Below are 26,053 nucleotides of genomic sequence, written 5' to 3'. Positions count from 1 at the left end.
CCAGTGGTTTTCACCTGGGATGATTTTGCCCCCCAGAGGACACTCATCAATGTCTGGAGACATTTTTGGTTGTCACAAATGGGAGGGTGCTACTGGCATCTAGTGCGTAGATGCCAGGGATGCTGTTAAACATACTGTAATGCACAAGACAGCCCTCATGACAAATACTTATCCTGCTCAAAATATCAATAGCAATGAGGTTGAGAAACTCTCAGAGGGAAAACACTTTAAAAAACAATTACAAATGCAAAAGCCCGCAGGGGCCAGTTAGGTGACATAAATGACTGGCTAATTAGACATGCCTAGCCCTGTCTAAAAGGGAGTAGCAGCTGCTTGGATCCAGATGATTGTTGCTACATGGGACCTGTGACACATGCTCCCAGGTGACCAGCCCTCCCCATTTTTCAAGCCAGAAATCCAAATTTTAATGTGAAAATACTCATCTTTTAAATGTTGGCAACTAATTTTTTAAATACTATGCCAGTCAAACAAACCACATCTGGAGTTGTGGTGTAGACAGCAAGCCATAAGTTTGCAACCTCTCTAAAACACTGGGAAGTGTGCCTTCCCAGCATTGAGCCAATAGTGTTAGGTGTGTTACACAGCACTGAGCCCACATTGCCTTGGTTTAGCCTTCATACTTATTCCAGTGTCCCTTTCCTCAACACCTTTCTCTCTCAGCTAACATTTATTGAGCTGTTACTATGCAGTAGAACATACTGTAAGCACTCCCTAAGTGTTAACTCATTTTTATCTTCACAACAGCCTGAAGAGGTAGATAGCAATGTTCTCTCTCATTTTAAAGACAAAAGCCTCAGAAACAGGGTGAGGTTATGCAACTTTCCCAAGGTGAAAGGGGTACTGGGATTTGAACCCAGGCAATCTGGCTCCAGAGCCTATGTTCTTAACTGCTAAGCCAGGCTTCCCTGGAAGAGATGCCACTTCTCCATACTCTACACAGTGAAACTCCCGAGGACTTGTCCCACTCATGAGTCAACCTAGGCAAGCAACAGTCCACCATGGTGGTCAGCCAGTATTTCCCAAGTGCTCAAACCTCAGTCCCTCCAACTAAAGTCATGGTTTTAAACTGGGGGTGATTTTGCTCCCCGGGGCACATTTGGCAATGTCTATAGATGCTTCTGATTGTCACAAATGGAAGGATGTTATTGGCATCTAGTGGGTAGAGGCCAGGGATGCTGCTGAACATCACATAAAATAAATCCCTACAACAAAGAATTATCCAGCTCAAAATGCCAATAGTGCCAAGATCAAGCAACCGGAACAGAATCTAAAGAGCTTACTGCCAACTGTTGCAAGATGAAAAAAGCCACCTGCAGAATATTCCAGGTGGTTCAGTCTGTTCTTCATCTTCAACATTGTTTTATTTCTCTCCTCAAGTCACTCTTTCTTTCCTTGCCCTAGAATTTCATGGTAGTCCCATCTCACTGTGCTAAATGCCTACACTAAAAAAAAAAAAATCTCACTACAACCCTTAGGGATTAACAGCAGCAGAGCAGATAAGAAATGAAGAAAATCAGCAATAGGTAAAAGAAAAATGAGCACTAACGTACAAAATACATGCTTGAGCTTCAACCACCATATCATCTACATACCTGAAATGTATGTGTTATTTTCTGGATACCCTAAGCCGTAATCCATGCCCACATCAAACTTCAATGAACACTCTCTCTGCTAAACACACACACATGACTGCACTGGATTTCATAAAATGATTTTAATAGAAAAGTACAAGATATGAACAAAAATAAATAATCTTTATCTCATTTCTAGCCCAGCAAATTGTACACTGCATATAAAAATGGTCTAAGATGCAATTATCCTCCATTCCTTTTTTGCTTTTAAAATACTGAGACAGCATTTTAATTCAATCTTCTAGGTTCAAACTGATACATTTAAAAAAATCATACCAACCTTTAATCATTCTACATCCATTTTTTAAAGTTAGCTAACAAGATGATGTTTCACTAAAATGAAATATCCAATCATCAGATTAAAGTGTAAAGTTTGTATGAACAGAGAAATTAGATCATTTTTTTAAGTTTTAATTCCTATGTTTCTGAATGCTTCTTGAATTAAAAATTCATTTCATCATCTTACTTTCAAAACAAGGCATCTCTCTTTCACCATTCCACAGAGAGAGAAAGGACTAGAAAATACTTTTAAAAAAATAAATATTTTAAAAGTATAGTTTACAGTGACAATGTAGTATTTTAGACCTGTGCCTTGGTGCCTATTTGCATTAAATATATGCTTCAAGTTATAACTACCTTTTCTATCTCTCTATATATTGTGGGCCACTCAGTCTTTGTGGACTGATGTTGCTAATGATCTCTTGGAGTTAGCTAGTATCGGTCTCTTATTTACAGTACTTATTCTGCTATAGTATCATATTTGATCATTCTAGTGGCTTGAGTAATGTTTTGTAAAAACAAATTGAAACTTGGTATTAGCAAAATTGTATGAGAAAAGAGCTAAGGTAGGCAACTAAAACTTACACAGTGCCAGTCTCAGGAGGTCAGTAGCTCACAGAACTGAACAGATAAAACTGGATTAAAACTTAAAAGTCTTCTTTTTACTTGAGCCCATAATGACTATTTTGAACACGGCTCTTTTGCTGCTGCCTATATATAAATTTTTTGTTAATTTTCTTGTATTGGGAAGATCTTGAATGCACTCCAGGATGAGAAGAAAAAATATGCTGACGCTGCTAAATCGGGTATATGTTTTTGCAATAAAGAACACTGGTCAATATACAACTGAGGAAAAACTGAAACAGATGTGAGTCCTAGAACCACAAGAGTTTGAATTTGCCCAGAAATGCTATTTTAAACACTCTATATGTTGGTCTACTGTTTTTTTTGTGGAATAATGCATTCTTGGCATCCTTAAAAGGTTTCAATATGTTACAAGGTTATCCGGAAAGAGAAAAAGCAAAGACTAATATATCAATCTGTGCAGCACTGTCCAGATTTCCCTGTACATTTTTGAAAAGCACAAGAACTTGTATTAATTGCACTTAACACAACAAACCTTTAGTTTCCAACCAGTTTTCATTCTCTGCAGACCGGGGCTTTCTTTTTATAAAAACTGCTTTCAAAGGGCATAGAGACACCACACATGGTCCACAGTAAATTCAAATAGAGAGGTGCAATAATTGCAGTGGTAAACACACACAAATAAAATACATTTTTTTTTTTTGACTAAAAATCTGGTCATGGATAAAAGCATGTGCCTTTTGGTTCTTCTCTGGGATGTTACAACAGCAACACGCTCTAAAACAATTAAGTTACATGCATAATGCTAAAAGAATGTGAGCAATCCTATAACCAGCTTTAAGCCATCTGCTTGATTTTTTTTTTTTTTTTTTTTGAGGAACATATATAGGAAAAGAGAATTCCCGTTTTGTTCCATTACATATAGAAACCTTTTGAAGCTTCCAAATAGTTTGGTTGTGGTAAAATTCACCACTCTTCTATTATTTTGACATGTAGTCATCCTAAACTATCCGTCATGGTTTCTCCAAAAATCTCCACATGAATTATCTGAAGGACAATTGAAACCACTTACCAATATACAAGTAACGTTTTATTTTATATTCTATCTTCCATTTGGCATAAGCCTTTCGATGTTTGTTTTTTAAACCAGTGAAATATACAAATCACGCAAGACAGAAATATGTACATTAAAAGTACAGAATAAAGGCTAGAAGATATACATAATATCTGAATGACATGTAGAATATTTTACATTAAATAGTTTCTTTTAAAAGCTAGGATTGTTAAACTCAACTCTCTTCATAAACATGAATCACTTAAAAGGAACAATCTGATTTAGCAAATAAAAAAAGTACTTCATGGTTTTTGTATAATAAAAACCAAAAAAGTGACATTTTAAACTAATTAGTGCTTTTTGCTTTCAAGATCTTTTGCTCACAATTCACTGCAACTGAGGGGATGTGAATATCATTATGCAATAAATTAAGAGCCACAGTTGGCTGAGGTGATATGAAAGCCATCCTGCCTAAGAGGGGTATGAAAGATGTATATCTTACCAAACTTTTAAAACAATGTAAGTCTGAGATAAGAACATATTTGATGGCACTGTTTGGAAAGAGGTGTCCTTATTAAAAAAAAAAAAAAAAAAAAAAAAAAAAAAGCTATCTATGTAGTGGGCTGAATTTTCCTTAGGGACTCAATTAATAAGTACTGCCATTTCTAATAGGCATGGGTTTCCATTCTGCAGAATGAACTAAGAAAAGAGAAACACTGCTGATGCTTCTGAGTTTTGAATATCTCTTAATGTCCATGTCTATAACAATAAGTAATGCCCTCTCCACAAAGTGAGCAGAAATGGAGGTTGGAGACAAAGGGATGAGGCAGGAAAGAAAAAAGATATCTTCAAGCCAACATGCATTTCAGTGAGTCAGAACTCAAGCTTCCTCAGAAATAAGGTTGCTTCGTCGTGCTCAAGATATGATCACGGAAGGGCCACAGCCCAAGCTCAAGACTCAAAAAGCTTTTGGAATAATCCCAACTGGACTGCAGTGAAGGACAACAATGCTCTAGACAGAGAAATAACCCCAGAGTAAACTGTAAATCTAAATCACTGGCTGCAATGAGATATATTTATATTTATATTTATATATATGTATATATATATATATGTTATGTACAAAAGACTTTGAGATATCAGGCACCATTAAACCACATTTCCCCCCTTATAAATGCAACTACTGGGAACAGTTTTAGGGTACACCTGCAGTACAATAGGAGAAGCTTGAGTGGATAATCTAAACACAGGATCATAACAGTGAAACGCTGCAACACCTCTGTGAATTCCATTAGCCAAGTTACGCCATTAAAACATAGAAAACTACTGCTCCTCAAAATAAAAGTTTTAGGAAACAAAAATCTCTAAGTAGTGAACTGTTTTCCAAGCAGAGCTCCTAAAGTTTCATTTCCTGTCCTACCACCAAAGGGGAACCAGTGAGCTGGCATTTGGAAATGTGGCCAGCATCACATCACAACATGGAGGAATCAGAGAGGGCTCAGTGTGAAGAGGAAGGTGGATTTCACTGTTTTTCCTCAAACAGGTTGTCTGCTCTGGTGCAGTGCTGAATGGCACGCAATTACCTTGTTGCTTGGGCTAAGAACCTGTAAATGGGATTCATGTATTATTTTTATAATTATAATTTACTAACCAAGTATCCCTAAGAAAATATCAGGATATTTTCATTTATATTCAAGCCAACCTCCCCAAACAAAAAAATCTAGTGTCCAGAATCATCTGGGGATGTTTTTACAATCTGGAATCCTAATTCCCATAACAGCGTCAAATCAACATCTTGATGTGAGAGTTTTAAATTTTTTAATTTCTGGGGACTTTCCTCCCTGCTGCCTAAATTTCATGAGCTATTAGAATATGACCATCTGCAAACGGAATATTTGAGGAGAATGAAACATGTGATATACCTTTTTTCCTTGAGAATATGAGATTCTTGTCCTTACATTTTAAATTATCATTTTGAAAATGCAAAAAGCAAGCTAGCAGCCCCCCTGGGGAAGGGAAGTTTGTTTTGGGGTTTTTTCCCCCAAACCTTTTATCTTGCACCAGAGAATTTACAACTCATTTTGGTCATAGAAGCTGAATTGTGAATAGATTTCTACCACTCTCTTTAAGCTGGATCCTACCCATCCCATATGATCGCATATTTGAGAAAAAGAAAACGTATTTCTTTACCTTCTGGATGTGTACCATGTCCACACAGCTAAGTTAGGGTATGTGTTATTTCCCCTTCATTCTATACTATCCAAAGAAGTCTTGTATTACCTTTTCAAAGATCCACAAAATAAATATTTTTCTTGGTTCCCACCCCCATTATTGCCAAATAATAATTATAATATTAATAATAAACCACAGAGTTCTTAAATGGTAACAGGAAAAAAAATGGTTCCGGTTGCAATTCTTGGGGAAAAATAAAAAATATTTTTAAAAACCAAAAACCAGAATCACTGTACTTTCTATAAATAAGCGGGTCCTGGGAGCGGGGCTGAGTGCTGGGCGGCGCCCACTACTTGCACACAAACTGGTCCACGATCTCCGTGCACTTCTTGCACTTGACGTAGCAGCACCAGTGGAACTTGCAGTGGCAGCGCTCCGTCTGCACGGTCTTGAACTGGTCGTAGCCGCGGCCGCAGCACATGAGCTCGCAGCCATCCATGCCCTCTGACGTCTTGTTGCACAGGCGGCCCTGCGTGCCCAGCGAGCCGGTGCTCTCGTTGCGCACGCAGTAGTCAGGGCTGGGGTCGATGTAGACCAGGTCTTGTGTAGTGGGCGCGTTGAAGCGGCTGTTGACCTGCACCAACTTGCCCCGGCTGTTGAGCCGCATGGCCGCCGCACTGTCGTACTTCTCCTTCAGGGCATCACCCACCTTGCGGAAGTCCGCCAGCTGCAGCCAGCATGTCTTCAGGCTACATGAGCCAGACACCCCATGGCACTTGCAGGCCACATCAGCCAGGTTGTACACCGTCTGCAGGGAAATGGGGACAATCAGTACACACATTCATGGAGGAGCCAGATGCAGGCTGTGGGAACAAAGTTCTCCACCTTCTCCATGGAGCTATGTTCCCCAGCTGAATTAAGGGCTGTATGATAGTTCCTTCACCAGAAGTCTTGTATTGCCTTCTTTAAAAATTCTTCCAAATAAATATGTTCTTAGCCGCTCATTATTATATCATCATTATCAACAACCGTGGTTTTTTTTAATAGGAACAGGAAAAAAAAATTGTTCCAGCTGCTTTTTTTCAGAGAAACAGCAACAGCACATGTGGACACTCATCCCAGAGGTTGTTCACAATGCATTACCTGAATTCATCCCCAGTACCAGCTAGGTGAGAAGTGCTAGTATCATTCCATTTCACGGAGAAGGAAAGTGAAACCCAGAAAGATGAGCTACTCAACCAACTCCTGGGAGTAAGGGTGCCAGGATTTGAACCCAGGCAGCTGGACTCCAAGCCCATGCTTAGTGACTTGCCCATGGATATCCAGCCGGTAAGTGCAGAATTGGGAGGAGTCCAGCCCCAGTGGGATCAACCTTCAAATCTTAACCCACTACTACTATTATTGCTGTGCACCAGGCACTGTAAGTGTCCTTACACTCATGATCTCATTTAACCATCCCAGCAACATTATGACATGGGCTGGATTGGATGACGGCACAGTGATGCTGAGTAGCCTGCACAGGTCACACAGCTAAAGTGTGGGGGGACTGGGTCTGGAACTCAGGTGTCCTCACTCCTGTTTCCCACACAGTCCCTACCCCATCCACCACCCCCCTAGGCCAAGAGCACCCACCCTGGAGCCAAGCGACGTGGATTGTGTTCCTGACTCTACCCTTGAATTCAGACAACAGGCTGCACCTTTTTGGGCCTCTGTTTTCTATCTGTGAAGGTGGCAGTGATGGCACCAACCTCCAAGCACTGTTATAAGGATAAAATCAGAGGAGATGTGGAAAGTGCTTGGCACTTAGGACACAGTAAATCTGGTCTTTCTTTAGGGTGACAAGGGACACAATAAATCTGGTCTTTCTCCAGAGTGATGAGGACATGGCATCTGGGCCCTTGCCCAGTCACCTCGGGCCTCCCAGTAGCAGTGCCCATGGGTCTGGCCCCACAACACTGCCCAGCAGTCTGGGAGGTGGTGGTTGCCTATTTATAGACCCTGCTGCCCACAGTTCCTTGTGCCAGTGACCCTCCAGAGTCCACGTAGTGTGAGTGTGCTGGAGAAGACCTGTCAGGAACCTGGAGGCTGGGGGTGTGTCAGAAGGCCTCTTCCACAGACAACAGCCACCTTCTTCCTCCAGGGATTCACAGGGGCTCTTTTAAAGGGGGCCAAAGTGTACTCTCTTGGCATAAGGAGTTTCAGGCACTCAGCTAGTCTGAGGAAGGGTTTTGCAAATGTATTTAACCTTTGCTCCACATTGAGGAAAATTTAAAAGCTAATGCCCTGTGGAAATTCTAAGATGATTTCCTGGCATGGTGTCCAAATTTCCATCCCCTAGCCCCACCATCCTAGAGAAAAAAACTATCTTCTTCGTAAAGTCACTCACCGAAATCCAAACTCAGCTCACTACTCCAATGATCAAATTTACCCCCAAAAAACTCTCTACTAAAAAAATGCAGAAGTGTAACATTATAGGTGCTTTTCAAACTTCCCCAAATCCTCTCTTGCCACTTGGAAATCCCTTGACCCTCTCTTCTTGGTTGCCAAGTCTCTGATGATTTCTGGACATGACAGAAGGCTAAGAAAGTCCCAAAGATGTATGAGAGTACCAAATATGGGCATACCCCTGGATAGGGGCCTTTAAGAGTCAGACATAGCTCTCTTCTGGAGGCATTTCTGATCTGAGGCACTGGGCATGTCATATATAGAGATCCCAGTGATGCATCCCTGAAGAGGGTGAAAGCAAGGTTTTATGGGCTTCCAGAGAAAACGGGGCTGATCCCAACCCCCCCCCCCCCCCCCGCAAATTTTCATATGGCCCTGGGACCACCACAGAGGAGGCAACCGACACTGCAGACACCATGGCAATGAGAGGCCTGAGAAAGGAGAGGCCACACTCTGTCTGTAGCAATTATTCAACCCCTCAGGGCAGCACAGGCAAAATTCTGTAGAGTTTAGTCCTTCCCCAATACACCCAAATGTTTAACATCAAATTTGAGAAGATACGCTAGCTGGAATTATCTACACGATCTTTGACTTCTCTATGTCCTTAATTTATAATGTTTAGTAGTTATCATCTATCAAGCACTTACTATTGGCCGACACTAAACTAAGACCTTTAATTAAACCAACTGAAACTGTTATTTTGGAGGTCAAAAAGAGTCAAGTGTTGGCAATTTCACATGGTTCAACCTACTAGATGATCTCAGTCCTCACAATAACCTCATGTGATTGTTTGCCATGGCCATTTAACAGATGTGGAAATGGGAAAACAGACGCTCAGAAAAAGCAAAGAACAGACAATGCTGCATTTTAACCCAGATTTCTCTAATTCCCACACTGCTAGCTCTTCACCACTTAGCTGTGATGCATGAATTCAATAAAAATGTACCTAGGCTTATATTTCCATTTTTGAATTTTCTCCCATGGTCATGAAGTGGTTTTCTGGGCCTCAGTTTCCCAATCTACAGTTTACTCTGTGATTATCTTCCTTCTCCCTCACCCCAAAATACAGAAGAGTGAAATCTCTGACCAGAAAGTTCCTGGCACCTACCTTGGGTTCTGTGAAAAAATAATGGCCCTGGTTTTCGATGCTGCCAAAGTTAAGAAAAGTTTTCACCCCTTCATTTTAAAACAGCCATAAAGTGCCATGTGTTTAACCGCAGGAAAAAAAGGGTCTTTTTAACTATTGAGAAGTAGCTTTTCATATCCCCACCAGGGGAAGGAAAGAAGGGGAACCAGGAGACTTGTGAGTACTGCAAAGATGGTCCTCCCTGAGCACTTCTGCTGCTCTCTTCTCTCCAGAGCTACTTTGTGATTGGCCTGATGGTCAGACCTATAAAATCCCACACTGTTAAAAATGCTGTCCTTTTCCTAGAAAAGCCCTTTTTAAAAAAACCCTGCATCCATCAGGCCTGCTACCTAATGACATAAAGAGAGGCAGGGAGAAAGAAAGGAGGGAAAGAGCCTGAAAGCTGGGGTGAGGGCTTTCCCATCTGGGGACCTAGGAAGACAAAAAACCCCTGTCCCAAACTGAAAGACAACCACAGACATCGTCCAGGCAGGAGGCAGACAGTTATTCCCATTCTTATTTCTGTGCTCCACTAGCCGAGGGTACCGGGGACTAACTAAAAAGGCAAGGAAAGGTATTTTTCAGACAACTGCTGGATCACCTTGGCTGGGGGCGCAAGGGAAGATTATCTCCCCAGGAGGCCCTTCTGGGATGTGCGGGGGCAACTATGGAGAGAGATGGAGGAAAGAGAGAGAGACAAAAGGGGAGAAGAGAGAGACAGGGAAGGAGGAAAGGAAGGGAAGAGGGAGAAAGAAAGTGAGACGGGAACAGGACGAGGAGCAAAGAGACAGGAAAGACAGAGAAAGATAAGGAGCGACAGAAAGAGGCGAAGAGAGAGAGACAGGACCATATAGCGAAGGAGTGGCAGAGGAGGGGAAGGAGCGACAGGGAGGCTGGAGGGCAAGGCAAGGGGACAGAGATGCGTGGGCGGGGTCACTCACCCTGCGGCCCGCCTCGTTGTTATGCAGGTTCATGAGGATGCGAGCGCTCTCGTAGGAGCCTTTGGCGTGGATGCGCTCCCGCTCGCGGGCGTCCACGAACTCCTTGGCAAAGCGGTAGCCATAGTCGATGTTGTCGCCGCAGCCGCCCCAGAGCCAGTCCCGCGGCAGGTCCTTGGGGCGCGCCGCGCGGCTGCAGCCGCAGGTGGACAGCTCGCCCTCGCGGCACGCCCGGCTCATGGCGTTCACCACCCCCGCTGCGCTCACCGCGTAGGTGAAGGCCGTTTCGCGGCTGCCTGCGGGTAAGAACAAGGGGTCACTGGCCGCCTGCCCCACACGCTGGGTCGGGTTGCTGCCGGGGGCGGGGGTGGGGCCAAGGTAGGGAATGCAGGGGAGGTAGGAGGAGGGGGACAAGGTAGAGATGGAGGGGAGGTAGGAGGTGGGGTGGGGGCGAGGAAGGGAGTGGGGGAGGTAGAAGGTAGGGGAGGCTGGAGGTTGGGGGGAAGTAGGAGGTGGGGAAGCAAGAGTAGAGGGGAGGTAGAACGGCAGGTAGGGGTTGGGGGAGGTGGGGGTAGAGGGTAGGGAGTAGGGGTTGGTGGGGGTAGGGAGTAGGGGATCAACAAGGTAAAAGCTTGGGCTGCCCCATCCTTAATACGCACCAGGCCCTGGGCCCAGCTTGAGGGGAAGCCGAGCAAGATCCCCCAAACCACATAGAAGCAACAATTAGCAAAGGAGTAGCAGATCCCCGGTGTCTCTGCTCAGCTATTTCAGAGCTGAAGGCCGGATTCTAAGCAGTGCTGGATTGATTTTCTCTGTAACTCTTTTGAAAATAGTCAAAACTTGATATTTCCAAAAATGCACGTGAAAGAAGTCATTGAAGGAACACTCAGAATACGGGTAGACTGCCTTACACTTATTTTAATGTTTAGTATTATTTTCATTTTAGTTACATATAGGGCAGGATTACAGAATTTGCTAGGCCTTGAGTCTAAGGCAGACACTGCCAGCGGCCACACTAGTTTCTGCCACACTCGTTTTGGCCTTGTGTCCCCTCCTCCTCTGGCAGTTGTAACCTCTCCTCCCTCTTTCTTCACGCAGCAGAAAGTATTTCTCAGGACAAGGCTCTTTACTTTCCCAGAGGACAATTCTAAATCAGCTCACAGAGAGTTATAAATGAAGCTTGCTCTTCTTAAATCCCAGGCTGATTGGCCTGATACTTCTCGTTCAAGAATGAGTGTCTGCTTTTAAAACAGCCTGTTGTTCTTTAATGCCACTTCTGCAAACATCCCCTGCCCACTCCTCCACTGCCTTTGCCTCAAAGTATTAGAATGACAGCAAGAAGGAAAAAAGCACAACCTATGGGGAAAAGAGGGAGGGAGATTATCTTCTTCCTCAAAACTTGTAAGGAATATCTCTGCATATAATAGTTACAGGGACCCTATTTGTAAGGAAAAAACTGGAGGCTATCATAGACTACCCTAAACTTCACTTGTACATAGAGACATTTCTGCATGTAACAAGAGCCAGTTAATAAAAATACTGTAATCTGGGAGAGAAAGAGTTATCTATCATCCAGCCAGCTGAAGCATGGGGTAGGGGTGGGACTGCGGGGCAGGCTCACTTTCCTCAATTGCAAAATAAGGGTACTTAAATAGATGCAAGGAAAGGGACCTCTTCTGGTGCTGAAATTCATGTACCCCAATCAGTTTCTCCTATACTTACTTTGAGAGCTTGCTAACAATCTTTTTTCTGAGGGGGAAGTGGGGAACACAAGAAAAGCTGACAACAGGACTCAGTCTCAACGAGAAAGGTTATTCTGCAGGAGGACAGTGATGCCAGTTCAGGCATCCAGCAGGCCACCTCATTCTTGGTCTTTGGCTCCATGCCAGTCACAGCCATTTGTGAATGGTGATGGTTCTGATTTACCATATATCCTCCCCCTCCCGTATTTTCAAAATGAATGACTTGAAGGTATGTGCTGGTGGTTGGCAGGAAGATCTAGAAAGTTCCTGTGATGCGTTACATCTATCTAGTAGGATTAAAGAGGCAGAGCACATCAGGGGAATGGAAAGGAATGAGGACAATATATAGCTTCTAAGGAGTAATTTGATAGTACAGAAAATGCCGTGGCCCTGGATGGGGGATTTATAGAACAAAGAGGTAGTAGCTAGAGGAAGAGGAGATGAAATGATCCTCTGGGGATAGAGGAAAAGAAGACACTGTCCTTTGAGTATACAGAGCATAAGAAGGCTTTATACAAAACACAAACAATGCTGCTTTTTTCATAAGTCTATTTTGAGCATTTCCTTTTATGCCCCAGAATACAAACCTGGGAGATCCCTCTAAGCTAATTGGCGACTGCAGGGTAAGCGTCAGTTTGAAAAGTATTCTTTGGCTAATTGCCGGAGGACACAGTCATCCTGGTTGGAATACTGCTGATTCAGTTAGGTTTCCCTTCCTGTGAAACCCACATCTACACCCCTTACAAGTGGTGCCTTCCTTACATATCTTTTCACAGCATGGAAACAAAGAAGAGACAGATGGGGACAAAAGCTGGAAGGAAAGGGTAGCATGATGAAAAATGAGAAAGTTTCCAAAATGAAGAGTGGGCCCTTCATGAAGTAATTGTGCATGGTGCCTCCAAGGCAACTGGCATCTCAGAAAAATGAGTTGAAGAGGGGGTCAGAGGTGGCGGCCTGAGTTTCTCAGACACTGGCCCCATCACAAGGTCAGATTCTCACAAAGAAGAATTACTCTCAATATCCTTGGTATACTGAGGGCTTTGGGGTGGGCGCGCACACACACACACACACACACACACACACCTTTTGGCATCAAAGGTATTTTAAATTTTCCCTCAGCTCATTCTCTTCAAATATACTCTTAAGTGGAAAAGTGAAAGCGAAGAAATTTTCCAACTATTGGAACAGGGTCCATGTTCCCCTTTCATAAAAATCTATTGTTTTCTCTTCTCTCCTCTCTCTTTTTTAATTAAGTAAAAAACAGAAGGCCCCATCGGTGTCCTACCACAAGCCACCCAGCAGCAGCTTTCTGCTCTGAGACGCTAGGCACCTGGGGGACCTTTGGCAGGGGAGGATGCCATATGCACTCTCATCTTCCCAGGACATCAGCTGACTTGATGATAGTATCTAGGAGGGCTGTCTCGGAGGCTGTGGGGAGGTACCACTCCCATCCACTTCCCATGGACCCAGACAGTAGTGCCGTGCAGCTGAAGACCAGAGAGCATACTTTTCAGGGACAATTAAATATAGGCTTTTGTACCAAGGGTTCTGCTTGTTCCCTGAGGAAGCAGGCTCTTTGAATCTTGGACCGCATTTAAAATAAATCTCCAGCAGAACTCAAATTCACTTAGCAAATGATAGCTTATTCTGAACATTTTGGCCCAAAACAGGCTACGTATGAAAGCGAGAGGAGGATCTTAAATCAAAGCTGTGTTCAAGTGACTACACAGATAAACAGTTCCGATTGCTGTTTTCCTTCTTGGTTACCATCAGAGGTGTATGATTTTTGCTAACTCATATACATGTGAAAAAGTCGTCCCATAGTTCGAGAGGAAGGCAGTTTATGAGGAACATATAAGAAGGGGGAAAAGTTGACAACTTACCATCCTCACAGAATTTTTCAAAAGTATTTAAGTTCACTTACGATATCAGCACACGGGAGAATAAATCTACCACACTCCCAGTTAACTACATAAGACAGCCCACAGGCAGGGGAAACTCCTGTGTTCCTGAAGCTTAGCTCTTAGATTCAGATCCCAGTATATACATTAGCACATTTTAATCATTAACAGAAAGGACAAAGCCCCATGAAACTTTGCAGGCTGAGGCTACAGGCCATTCTCCCATTCAATCAGGGCAACAGCTTCCAGTCTTGTATTATTTTAGTTTATAAAACTGCTTGGCTCAAACATCACCTGACAACTCTTTTTTGTTCTCAATGAATGTAATTTTCAGGGTTTTTTTTTTGTTTTTTGTTTTTTTAATAAAAAAAGCATTTTATCCATCTGTGATGGATATTAAGCCAACTTTTTCTCTTCAGTCAGTATAAACAGTTAATTGCCTTGATAAATTGCTTCTTACTTTGGGAGTCACTGCAGTCATATTAATTATAAGGGCTTTTTTGCATAAAAGTAGAGAAACCTAAAATAGTCACACTAGAACACACATATTGTACCACATCTGTCAAATAGTATCCTATACTATTTACACAAAAGCAGAGGCAAACAAACAGATTTTTGAAAATCTTTGCCTTTAGCCCATTTGAAATGCTGTCTCTTTGAATGGGGAAGTAAGATGTTCAACAACGTATTTAAAATTACGACTCGGACCGTGAGCAATACTCTTAATTTTTTCTTTTTTTTTAAAGTTCCTAGGTTGACATCTCAAGCATGTGCTTTTATTATATCAGTTGCTGAAATCACAAACATAAATTGGATCACTTTTAATTAAAATTCTTTCTGGGACTAAAATTAAAGCTTTTAACGTCTATATCTTTGTAGCCTCAGGAAATAGTTCTATTAGGAAAATTAAAACTTTGTTCACTTTCAATATATCCAGGATTCTAAAAGATGGCAATTTTTAGTTTGATGCTCAGGCCGTTTGACTTGTGGCTTAAAAAACTAACAGGCAAGAGAGTTTCGACGTTTAAAAGCGTATAAATGACTTGCTTTCCCCCACCTACTTTTAAGAAACCAAAATAAGTGTTCTGCTTCTATTTTAAACAAAATGCTTTATAGAAAAATTAAGTGTTTGTAAAAATGAAGGTGTCTGTGACACTTGCCTCCTGATTTAATTAAAATCCAAAACTTATCATCAGGTGTAGGGACAGAAATTAACATCATTTGCTATAATGACAAAAATGCCCAAGCCACAACCCAAGCTGGAAGGCATCCTTCTTCATGCTTTCTATCAAGCATGAAGTAAACGCTACGGATTTCTTCTAGGAAAAAAAAAGTTAATGTTTTAAAAAAATATTTTAAATGTTTTCCTACCTATCTGCATCACCCTGCCAAAAACAGAGGTGTTATCCACAGTGCTGCAGTTCCACCTTCGATGTCGGAATTGATACTGGCATTCTTTGATGCCTGTCTTCGCGCCTTCTCCGATGTACTGCATGTGGTCCTGATACAAGTGGCACAGTTTCTTCTGTCCTTGAGAAAGTCCTTCCAGTTGGCTGCAGAGAGGCTGTGCTCCTATGATATATACTTCTGACATCTGAACAGGGTTATTCATACCTAGCGACCTGCAAGGGGGGGGGATGTGCATTGAAGATTTACGTGAAATCTCGAGGTGGGCCCCCTGAAAGCATGTCAGCAATACATAGTTTTAAGCACACAGATGCTTTTTTCTCTCCTGCTTGTCCTCATGACAAAGTATGAGAAGGGCTTCATAAAACTCCTCTGTTTAAACTGCACTCAGAAAACGGAGGTATTGTGCAGTCCCCATCCTGCCATCTGGCTCCTCAGTTAGTATTTTCACTCCCTTCCTAGCCCCTGTCACCATATACCTGAACCAGTATTTCCAAAATCCACTCAGAAAAGGGGGAAACAGCAGTTTGAGGGACAGGCCTCTGACATTAGAGAAAGTGACCCACTTTGCCCCACAAATTGGACCAATCTGCCTTAAAAACTTATGAATGCTGAAAGTAGACACAATTAGATATGGGTAGGAGATAGTAGTTCCTTTTGACTGATGGAAGAACAGAGGGACAAGTATACAGACTGGAGAAAATTCACCACATTTCTGGACATTTTAAAAGGGCTCCTTATGTGATTGTGAGGGACCCACGGCAGGGTACCCAGTGAACAGAAGTCATGTTTGACAGTCAGAAAAATGCTGTTCATTTATAGGGAAAAAAAATATCCAGAACACCGTCAAAAACAATGCTCTGGATATATTACAGTCTATCTACAAGGTCCCTACCCAGTAAGAAACCCCCACTTGGGGACATTTGACTACTTCAAGTTAACCTCCTTTTGATCACATTACAGCCCCAATATTTCTGCACTTGGAGTTTAGCTGTCCTCCTAGAACTCTGCCTACTTCAAACTCTGTAGGTTAATAATAATCTCAAGTGACAGAAAATAAAAGTTGAAACCTCACTTTTACTACCTAGAGGTGGCAAAAAGTAAATTTTATAGATAGGCTTACAATTATTAGCAAAGTGAATTTCTGTTCTTTTTTATTGCATGATGTACTACAAGCACACATCTGAACAAGGGCTTCATAGAAAAAGGCCTAGATTTATAGTTTCCCATTCCCTAGGAGCTGAAGATAAGCTTTACAATATTAACAAGTTAAAAGAAAATTCTGATTTAAAACTACATATAAGTAAAATATATATATATGTCTTGGATAAATACACCCACACTCACTATCCAGCTTTAAATATCCCTGCATCATACAAACAGATCTTTAAAAAAAGAGAAAAAAAAAGAAAAGAAAAAGAAGAGGAAGAACACGCACATAGAATGAACTTACCACCAAGAATTGGCTTCTATTACAACCTGGGCGAAGGAGAAAAATATGGCCAAAGCCATTAGGAAGAACTTGGAAGACACTGCACTTCCAGCCATCCCCAAAGCAACTCCTGGGCTTAATATTCCAATGGACTTCTGGAGAGGGAAGAAAGGAGCAGATGTTTATTGCCTCTCAGATAATTTTCAAGCATACAAGTTTAAACAACGGAAGTATCCGGGGTCTCTTAAGTTTACTGTTGATTGACTGCGCTTCTCCTCCGTGAGTTTTTTGATGGCAAGATATAGGCAGTTTCTTTTTCCAAATTAATCCACCCACGCAACCTCACCAGGAAATCTGATTTCACTGGGATCCTGTGTGCGGGGCACGCCAGCGATTACAAACATGTCTCAATTCTGTTGAGTCAAAGCCCTGGTGCCAGGCGCTGCCTCCTTCCTGCTCGCTCGAGTCCCGCACCCCCTGGCTCCCCTCTAGTTGGTGCTGTACTCAGTCCCTCCCGGGTAATTCACTCGGAAACCCGCCGCGGCCACCCTCCGTCCTCTCCCCAACCTGGGCCGAGCAACAAGTGGAGCCAGAATTAATTCCATGGGCGAGAGGAGCACGGAGGCGAGTGGAGCGCACTGCCGCCAGCGGCTGCGGAGGAGGCGGGGTGGCCAGCGCAGGCGGTGGGGGGGGGGGGGGGGGGGGGGGGGGGGGGGGGGCGGGGGGGGGGGGGGGGGGGGGGGGGGGGGGGGGGAGGGGGGCAGGACGCGGGAGGGAAGGGCAGGGGGTGGGGGGCGAGGCCCCGGGGACCAGCGCGCGAGAGTGCCCAGCTGGGAAATGCAACTCCGAATTAACATCGTATGTTTCATAATCAGTTTACGAGCCGATTTGGGGAAAGCCACTTCCAGATGGGGAAGAGCAACCCGGATTTCCTTCAGCATGCTCTTCAGCCAGACTGGGGAGGAGAGAAGGAGATGGGGGCCCTAGGGGATAATGGAGAGAGAGGTCTGGTCTCCCAACCAAGGAAACCGGAAAGGAGTGCCACCCTCACCCGCGTCGCCTGTGGCCTCTTCCACGGACTGAGAGAAGGGATGGAACCCTAGAGGAAAGAAGGGACTCTGGGTCTCGCTGCCCGGAGAGAAGATTCCTTCCCTGCCGTCCCCACAGCGTTCTCCCAAATTCTGATTTTTCACTCTCCCTCCCACCCCACACCTGGTAGCTACCAGGGAGGGAGGAGATGGGAGGTCCAGAGGGACTCCAGTTTCCCTTGGTCCTGATCTGGGGTTGTGGGTCACTTTGCCATCGCGGCATTGCGAGCCTGGCGTTGGAACTCTGCCACCCTGCCTCCAGTCTAGCCTCTCCAGCCCAACTCAGACTTGGTTCGGTCAGTCCCGAAAGGCGGGGGTGCGGGGCAAGGCCAGAGCCCTTGCGGATGAGTCCAGACGGGGCCAGAGGCGCTGGCTCCCGAGCCGCAGCTGGACGCTTCGATTCCAGGGCAAAGAAGCCCCCAGCGGCGAAGGTTCCCTTCCTGAAGAATTTCAGGGGTAGGAGTTGGCCTTGGAAGCTTCCGCTGCCGTTCCTCCCCACTGGTGACTTCTCCACCTGTAGGCGGCGGCGGAGCAAGTCGGTGGCCGGTGCCGGTGGGAGGAGCGGGTTTTAAAAATCTCCTTTCACATCTCTGATAAGTGTAACCCTGCCGCGCTGCATCGCCCATAGCCCCTTAAGGAGCCCCTTCCACGGAAAAGAAAAGAAAAATGAGCCTCTTTAAGGCGGTGGAAGAGCCTGGCTTGGAACCTGTGCCGTAAAAGGGACAGACGGGACTAGGCAGCCCTGGTAAAGCTATGGGGCTCAGGAGCGTGCCAAGGCTTTTCTCCATGAGCCGCCCCATTGGCCCGGGCGCTTCGGGGCTTCTCAGAGAGGAAATGCTTATGTGGTCCCCAGCGCCTGCTAAGCAGAGCTCCGCACCCAAGGCCCAGTTGTCCCCAAAATGCTGCAAAGCTGGGGTGGGGGGGGGCGCATCCCGGAGAATGGAAATCTGGGATTTCCCCAGCTAGGAGAGAGAAAGCTCTGGCTATTTCCCCACCCCCGCCCTAAGTGTCAAGTTTCCTCCAGGGGAGGGGGTGGGCTGCAAAGTCTGATTCACGCGCAGCCCAGGCTGCAAAGTCAACTCTCCCCAAGGGCAGCCGATGCCGCGCGCGCCCACATTCATACAAACTCACACTCGGGCACATTTACACACTCACACGCGTGCACAGACACACACGCTGCGACATGTTTCCAAGGCAGCGGCCCAGACTACTGCTGGCCGCTTGCACTTTCTGAGCTTCGCGGTGGGCGGGGCGCGTGGGGCGGGGCTCAAGCAGCGGAGAAATTGATAACAGATTCCGCGGATTACAGCGGATCTCTTTGTTATAGCCGAAGCCACACAAACCGAACCCACTCCCAGCCCGACGCCCCCAGGGAGAGTCCACCAGTTCCCAGAGCCCAGGCCAAGTGTGAGCGGGCCCATCCGGTCTCCACGACTTGGGTCTCCCTGGCTCCAGGGTAGAGGTAGGCAGAGGGTGTCCCAAAGGGGGATCGGAAAGGAGAGCCTCACGAGTCGCGTCTCCACTTAACCCCGCCGCTTGCCCGGAAACACCTTGGCCCTCTTCCCGCTTCAATCCCGGTGCAACCCAGAAAAGGCCCCACAAGTTTGAGATACTCAAGGAACTCACAGCGAACTCACACATACATCGGCTCTGTAGGGTAAAACATCCCCGCCTGTTTACCAAGAGATCTGATCCGAAAAGACAGTATGAAATGAGACCTCTGGGGAGACTGTCAACCCCAGGGGTAAAACAAAAATTCTGATCAGAAGCTGAGTTTCCCAAAGAAGGGGCTAAATGTTTTCCAACACTTTCGGGGCCCAGGGAAGATGACTGTAAGGACAATGAGAATCTTCCTCGCGTGCCACGGGGAGGAGGACTGGGGGCGTTTGAGGGGCTCAGCGCACCAGAGGAGTGAGGTGGAGGAAGGCGTTCCCGCGCCCTCGTCTTCAATCCAGAGCCGGTCAACGACGTGGCTCCCTTTCTATTTATCCCTGAAAGCCTTCGCGTCGGATTAAAAGTGTTCCTGATCCTTCTTTACCAACCGCGGTGCGGGCCAGGGCTGATGAGGGATGAGGGAGAGGAAACCTCAGTAGCAAAATTGTTCAGAGGACGCTCGAAGGGCGCGGGGAGCAGCCGAATGCACACCTAAAGTCTCGCAACACCCAAGTCCTCCGCATGCAGCCCCTTAAGGGAAAAGATTAAAAGGCCAGGCAAAGATCCTCTCCCTTCGGCCCCGGGGCGCTGCCACACTCAATCTAGGCATCCCCTTCTGCTAGACTCTCTACGTTTAGGGCCCAAGTTTCTGGGAGTGCAAACGATGAGGAACGCCAACTAGGCGGAATAAGCCCGTTTGACACAGGCTCAAGGCATCGACGGGGAGGATAGGAAACTCCAAAAAGAATCTCCACTCTTGGTGGAAAAAGAAAGCTGCTTTGCCCACTCCGATCTCTCCCTAAAGCAAGGAGAGAGATGGAGAAACTAGCAGGAAAGCACTCAGTTGCAGCCAAAATCTTGGGATGTCCTGCCCTGGAGAATGCGGGGAGCGGCGCGAGGAGCTGAAGAATGGGCCGGCCCAGGCGGGTAGGAGGTCCGCTTTAGGGGAGCAGACAAAGGAGCCACTACTGCCCATGCCTCGCCCCATGCCTGAGCGCAAGGGTTGTGTCCACAGCAATATGTGTGTTGGCGCGCGCGCGGAGCGGGGTGGGGGAGGAGGGAATTGCCAGATAGAGAAGGCGGAGGTTACACCTTGAGCCAGAATCAGTGTGACAAAAGAGAGCCACCCAGACCTCAGCACTGAAGGCAGGTTCCAGGTTCGGGTACAGTGAGTCCCCAGGGGAAGAACAATCTGGCCTGGTTCTCCTGTTTCCTGCGCCCTCGTCCATCCCTTAGACTGGGCTTTCCAACCCCAGGATACACACACACACCACTCACACCTTCTCACACAGGATGTCTAACCCTCTCGGCAGAGGATTAACTTTGTTCAGAGGTGGAGCAGAGTCCTTGGACACAGAAAGAAAGTGAAATGATAGTCAAACCCCTACTCTTTAAAGGTAGTTTCGCTCCCAATTTTTAATAGACGATGGAAGTGGGGTGAAAAGGGGGAAAGCAACACTTGTTCTCGACCACAGAGAGTTGGGAGGCAGCTGAGGCCAGACCCGAGGCCTCCTAGGGCGACACTCTCCTTCCCAGGCCCAGAAGAAGAGGTACCAACCCTGTGTCCAGTTGGCCGAGTCCCATTTGCTGGGCCGGACCTGTGGCCCCTTCCGTATTGCAGCGACTGGCGGCGCAGCGAAACTGGTCCTCTGGGGGCCTCCGAGGGCCCCTGCTGGGAGAGTGGGGTCTGGTGATCGCGAGGGATGAAGGGAGCAGGGGTGGGAAGTAGAGGGGAGCAGCTGCCCGCCCGCCCCAAGGAACCGAGGCTCGGAGGAGTCCTACCTCAAGGTGGCCAACAGGGGGCAGCCGGCACCGCACCGCGGGGAAGAAAAGACCGCGGGGATGGCTCCGAGTTCTGCGCGCATAGTGCTAACCCCTTGAGCACCGGAGCGCACTGGGGAGGGGAGGAGAAGACAGGGGATTCTTGGGCAGGGCCTCCTGGGGAGGGTCTTCCGCTGAGAGGGTCAGGGGGTGGAGGAGGCGAAGGCTAGTACGTCCTGGACCCGAGAACAACTGATCCTTTACTCCCCTACACACACACACACACACACACACACACGCACACACACACGCACACACACACACACATTTGTTGGCCTGCGGTTTGCTGCGCACTCTCCGCATTGCCCCCTCGAAACTCCACTGGCAGACTGTCTAGAAACTAAATCTGACTGGTTCGGCAGTGAATGTGCAAATGTTGGCTGGGGGGAGGGCAGGGGCTGAGGAGGTGCGACCTCACGGACAGGCCCAAGTTACTTCCTAACAGCGAATTGCCTATTTAAAGAAAGAAGAGAGAAAAGACAGGCGAGAGAGAAGGGGCCTCGATACCAGCCAGGGATTAGAAAGTAAAACAGGGCTGTGGGGTCTCCAGAATTTTTTTTTTTTTTTTTTTTTTTTTTTATTTTTTGGGGGAAGAGGGGTTGTTTTCTTCTAGGAAACATCTTAATTTCAATTCTAACCTTATTTTCTAAGAAACTGAAAATGGGAAAGACCAGAAAAATGGAAATAGGAATCGAAGCTTGGAGGGCAGATAAGAAAAATTGTTTAGAAAATAACAACTTATGTTGCAGGAAGAAACGTTAACTTTTCGTAAAAGTGAACTCTCAGTGACCCTCTGAGTGTGTGACTCGGCTTTAACATACAACTGACAATTAAAACAAACAAGAGTTCACAAACTGGCCCCCGCCTGCTCTCCCAACGCGGAGGCCCAAGTGTTTTCTAAAGGACAAGGCGGACTCCGCTCAGGGGGCCGGGGAGCGCTCTCCCGGAGTACGGGATTACAGCCACACCACCACAACTCCCCGCCCCCACCACTGCTGCAAAGTGCCTGAGCTCACCCAGTGGCGGCTAATAATGCTAATAACGCGACCCCTCTCCCCGCGCCGGGGTGCGCGCTGGCCCCCCGCCAGGCACTCTTAAAGGCAAAGGGGCCTGAAGCGCTCGAGTTACCCGGCCAAGGCAAGCCTACAATCTGGCCTCCGTCGGTGCGGGGGTGTGTGGGGAAGGTGTACGCCGCTCTGGGGTAGTTGGCCCCTGGTTCCTCTGCGGGTTCTCTCAACCAAGGAGTCCCTTTCCCCATCCCGAGCCCCGGCCACACACCCTCCCGGTGCCCGCGCAGTGGGCGCTTGGTAAATATTTGTTGAATTGAATCATTATCCTGTTACTGAAATATACATAGTAAATTACACTAGATGTTCTCAGAGCAAAAGGAAAGTCGTCAGTGAACCGCACTCAGTTTTTCTACTGTCACTCTTCCCCAGTTTTTCTCCAAAGACGAAAAGGTTTGCAGAACGGGTGGTGCGACGAGAAGTGATCTCCTGGGGCACTGAGGCAGTGCGCCCGGCGTGGGGGACGAAGGGGTAGGGGTTCCGGCCAGCGACGCTGGAGTTCCAGCTTCTCCAGGCGGTTGGGGAAATGGAGGGATAGGAAGAGGCGAAGAGAACTCAGTTAACTTCCAACAGCGGGTGGGGGGAAGTAAAGAAAAAAAAGTGGCGAGAGTCGGCGGCGCACTGAACACCTACCTTCATGGCGAGGGGGAGGGGGCGCGGGGAGGAAGTCGCCACCCCAGCGAGTGCAGCCGAGGAATCCGAGCGGAGCGACCGGGTTAAGCCTGGGGGGACGGTCAGGAGCAGGGCTGCGGAGTCCTCCGGGGCGCGTCGGGCGGGCGCAGTGAACCCGAGCTGAAGCGGGCACTGGCGCCCGGGCCTGGACTCCCGAGTTGGGGCAGAGCTGGGATGCGCCCAGGAACCGAGGGCGCGCGGACGCGCGCGAGCCGGCAGCAAGGGCAGGGCCTGGTCGGGGCGCAACTAGGGAGCCGCGGGTCTGGCGAGGGCGCGCAGGCAACTGTTCCACGGAGAGGCGCTCCGTTTCCAACGTCCATCAGCGACGGCGGTAATTAGGGCTTTCCAACCCCAAATGTGGGCGTGATTGTGCAAAAGACCTTACGACAAATAATAATAAAAAGAAATTCTTCACAAGAGGGTGAAAAAAATGTCCCACTACTCAACTCTGGCCCGGGGCGGGGGAAGGGGGGGCTATCTGTGCGCCCAGGTGCCCCCAGTTCATTCACACCACGGATTCTGCAAACTCTTGGCGGCTCACGCCTCCTGATCTCCAGCTCCTCCTCTCCGGGTCTGTAGCCGAAACGTCTGCTTCCAGACGCTGATCCTGCAGCCGCGAGTTAGTGTGGACGTCTCTGTACATACACAGACACACACCCCAACACACACACCCCCGCTGCAGCTTTGGGGCCACAGAACAATCAGGCGCGCATGGCTTTTTCTCCGGGAGATGCCGCTGAAAACGCACAAGTCGCCATCAGAGCTGCAAGAGTCAGCGCCAAATTGTGTCCTTTCATTTTAGGGTTCGGCAAAAACGGGGCGCAAAATAGGTGAAAGTTGCCCCGAAACTTATTGCTGTGCGGTGAGCTGGGGCGGGTGGTGCGATGGGCGACTAACCCAGGGGAGACGCGGGCTCCCCCCACCCGTATCCCGTTCTTTCTCTCTTCGGGTTAATCTCTCTTTTCCCCGTTTTTCCAGGGCGAAGGGCGAAGAGGAGCGAGTGCACCGCGGGCGCGAGGCTGGGGAGGAGCGAGAGCTCGGAGCTCCGCGGCGGCGACTCAGCTCCGGCGGTCCATGGCCGGCGAGGCTGCCCACCTCCTCGTTTGGCGCCCGGGTCCGAGGGGCGGGAGAGCGGGCCGGCGGGAGGCGGGCGGTCCCGGGCACAACGGCGGCGGCGGAAGGGCTCCCTGGGCAGCTGCCGCACGGACCCCGGCTCTAGGCGGCGAAGGCGGCTCCGTGGAGCTCGCAGCAGATTTCCACGCGATCCTGTGCCCCGCAGACAGACTGACCGACCTCGGGGACGCGTCCCCCCCTCCCACCCCCCGGCCTTTCTGGCCAACTGCCTTACTCTCTCCCTCCCTCTCTCCAGACTCCTCTTTCCCCTGGTGTTCTCAGAAGGAAGAAAAAAAAAAGGAAAGAAAGAAAGAAAGAAAAAAAGTTCTTCAAAGTTTCAGAACTAGGGGCGGCTGGAAAGAGAGAAGGAAGGGGGGGGACGAAAGAAAAAAACTCAACTTCTCCTATGCGCATGCGTGGTGAGGCCGGCCTATGACAAACTCTGCAGGATTTTAAAGCCGTACTACGGGCTGGGGTGCCGGGAGGCGGGGTACACCCCCCTTGTCTCCCCGTCTCTAGGTTCCCCATCCCCCGCGGCATCTGCTGAAAGAGAGAGGTCCACTCTGCAGCCGCTGCCTGCCTGCCGCCTGGTTGTCTGCGCTCCTTCCAGAGCCATCGACCGGCGGGAGGCTGAACCCCAACTTCCCCGGCTGGACCCCTTGGCTCGCTCGCGCATCCCAGACCGCTCCCACTGGGGCTCCACGGAGACTGCTACCTTGACATGGAACCTCATGGGGGACCTCCTTATTCTTACCTCTGGGAGAGGATACTTAAGCCCTGGGGCTGACCGATAGGGTTAGGCGCCCACCTCCTGCAAAGTCCCCAGAGTAGTAGGGACTTGGGTACTAGGATGCATGATTGCTCATATGGCTCTGGCCCAGAGCATCCAGGCGCGATGCGTGGCCCTGCCACGAAGATCTTGGCCGGTGCCCTCAGGTGAGGAGATTGTGAAGTTTGGCAAAACCGGATTCCGGGCACCGGAATTTCTAGACGCTTCCAGATGCCCGTGGTTTTGGGGACTCCGGAGGGGCAGGGTTGGTGGATTGTGTCCGCTACCTCCAGCACGACGGGGGCCCCACCCCACAAACAGTGCCTCACACTGGAGCGTAATAGTAATTTTCCGCCGTCCGCATCCTCCAGTTGTCAAAGGTGAAGACACACACACACGATTCTATTTTCTCCGCTCATTGGCATGCACTTGACCTTAAGGCGAAAAATCCGTGGCCTAGGTGTTTTGGGGTGGTGGCTGTTTTGTTTTGTTCTTCCAGTCCCTCCACCCCCACACCCCAGGGCTCGCCGGCCCAGGCTCCAGCGATGCCGTTCCACCCTCCATAGCCCCTTCCCATTCCTTAATTGTCCTAGCCGACTGAACCCTTCCCCAGCCCTGGCCTCCTTCCTGGCGCGCAAAGATGGCAGTGTGAACTTCTCACCAAGTGCCAGAGACAGATGCTCCTGCTTAGCACCCTCCCCCGCCACCCACTTGCTTTCTTTCCCCCAAGGCGTGTGCGGCCTTAAGGAGGGGGAATCCAAGGTTCTCAAAGCTCCCCTTGGGACACCTCCCTTTACCTCCTGAGTCTGCATTCCTCTAACCTCCTCTGTAAGCCTTGACCACTTCCCGACCCGTGGGCATTTTACAGTCTTCGAATCTAACCTGAGATCTGCCCACAGGAGGAAGGTGTCTGAAAAAGAGGGTCTCCGCCCGGCAAATCGCCCCTGGGCTGCGTCCCTCCGCCCTTCCCCCCTCCCCTGCTGTTCTGCCCAGTAGCCGCAGACTGAGATTCCCTGGCTGCGGGAGAGCACGTGCCTCCTGGGCAGACACCCCAGCCCCTCCCCGCGGGCATGGATCTCCGGGACCCACCTTACGTGCAGCAGCTCTGAGAAGGGGCAGGATATGAGCTGACTATGA

At 48.0% G+C, this 26,053-nt stretch overlaps 1 protein-coding gene across 2 annotated transcripts; it reads right to left on the bottom strand.

Annotated features, from left to right (window-relative positions):
- Window positions 1-1,716: 1,716 nt before the first annotated feature.
- On the bottom strand, window positions 1,717-24,618 carry WNT5A (Wnt family member 5A). 2 transcript variants are annotated; one of them, XM_003894280.5, is made up of 5 exons: window positions 22,996-24,618; window positions 16,755-16,888; window positions 15,266-15,516; window positions 10,255-10,547; window positions 1,717-6,550 (listed from the first exon to the last, which is right to left on the bottom strand). In XM_003894280.5, the coding sequence occupies exons 1-5, from the start codon at window positions 22,999-23,001 to the stop codon at window positions 6,092-6,094; spliced, it is 1,143 nt and encodes a 380-aa protein (XP_003894329.1). In that variant the 5' UTR covers window positions 23,002-24,618; the 3' UTR covers window positions 1,717-6,091. The 2 variants fall into 2 exon arrangements, with proteins under 2 accessions (XP_003894329.1, XP_003894328.1); XM_003894279.4 differs by lacking the exon at window positions 22,996-24,618 and adding an exon at window positions 17,301-17,369 and having other exon boundaries at window positions 1,721-6,550.
- Window positions 24,619-26,053: the final 1,435 nt, after the last annotated feature.

The sequence above is a fragment of the Papio anubis genome, chromosome 2 (assembly GCF_008728515.1).
Source record: "Papio anubis isolate 15944 chromosome 2, Panubis1.0, whole genome shotgun sequence".
Classification (NCBI taxonomy): domain Eukaryota; kingdom Metazoa; phylum Chordata; class Mammalia; order Primates; family Cercopithecidae; genus Papio; species Papio anubis.
This window is presented reverse-complemented; position numbering and strand designations above follow the sequence as displayed.

Bases quoted from the DNA above. Each gene is read 5' to 3' on its own strand.
- WNT5A (XM_003894280.5), bottom strand. The intron at 10,548-15,265 runs GTAGGAAAACAT...TCTTACCCGCAG, and splicing joins TGGCAGGGTGATGCAGATAG to GCAGCCGCGAAACGGCCTTC. The intron at 6,551-10,254 runs GTGAGTGACCCC...ATTTCCCTGCAG, and splicing joins ACAACGAGGCGGGCCGCAGG to ACGGTGTACAACCTGGCTGA.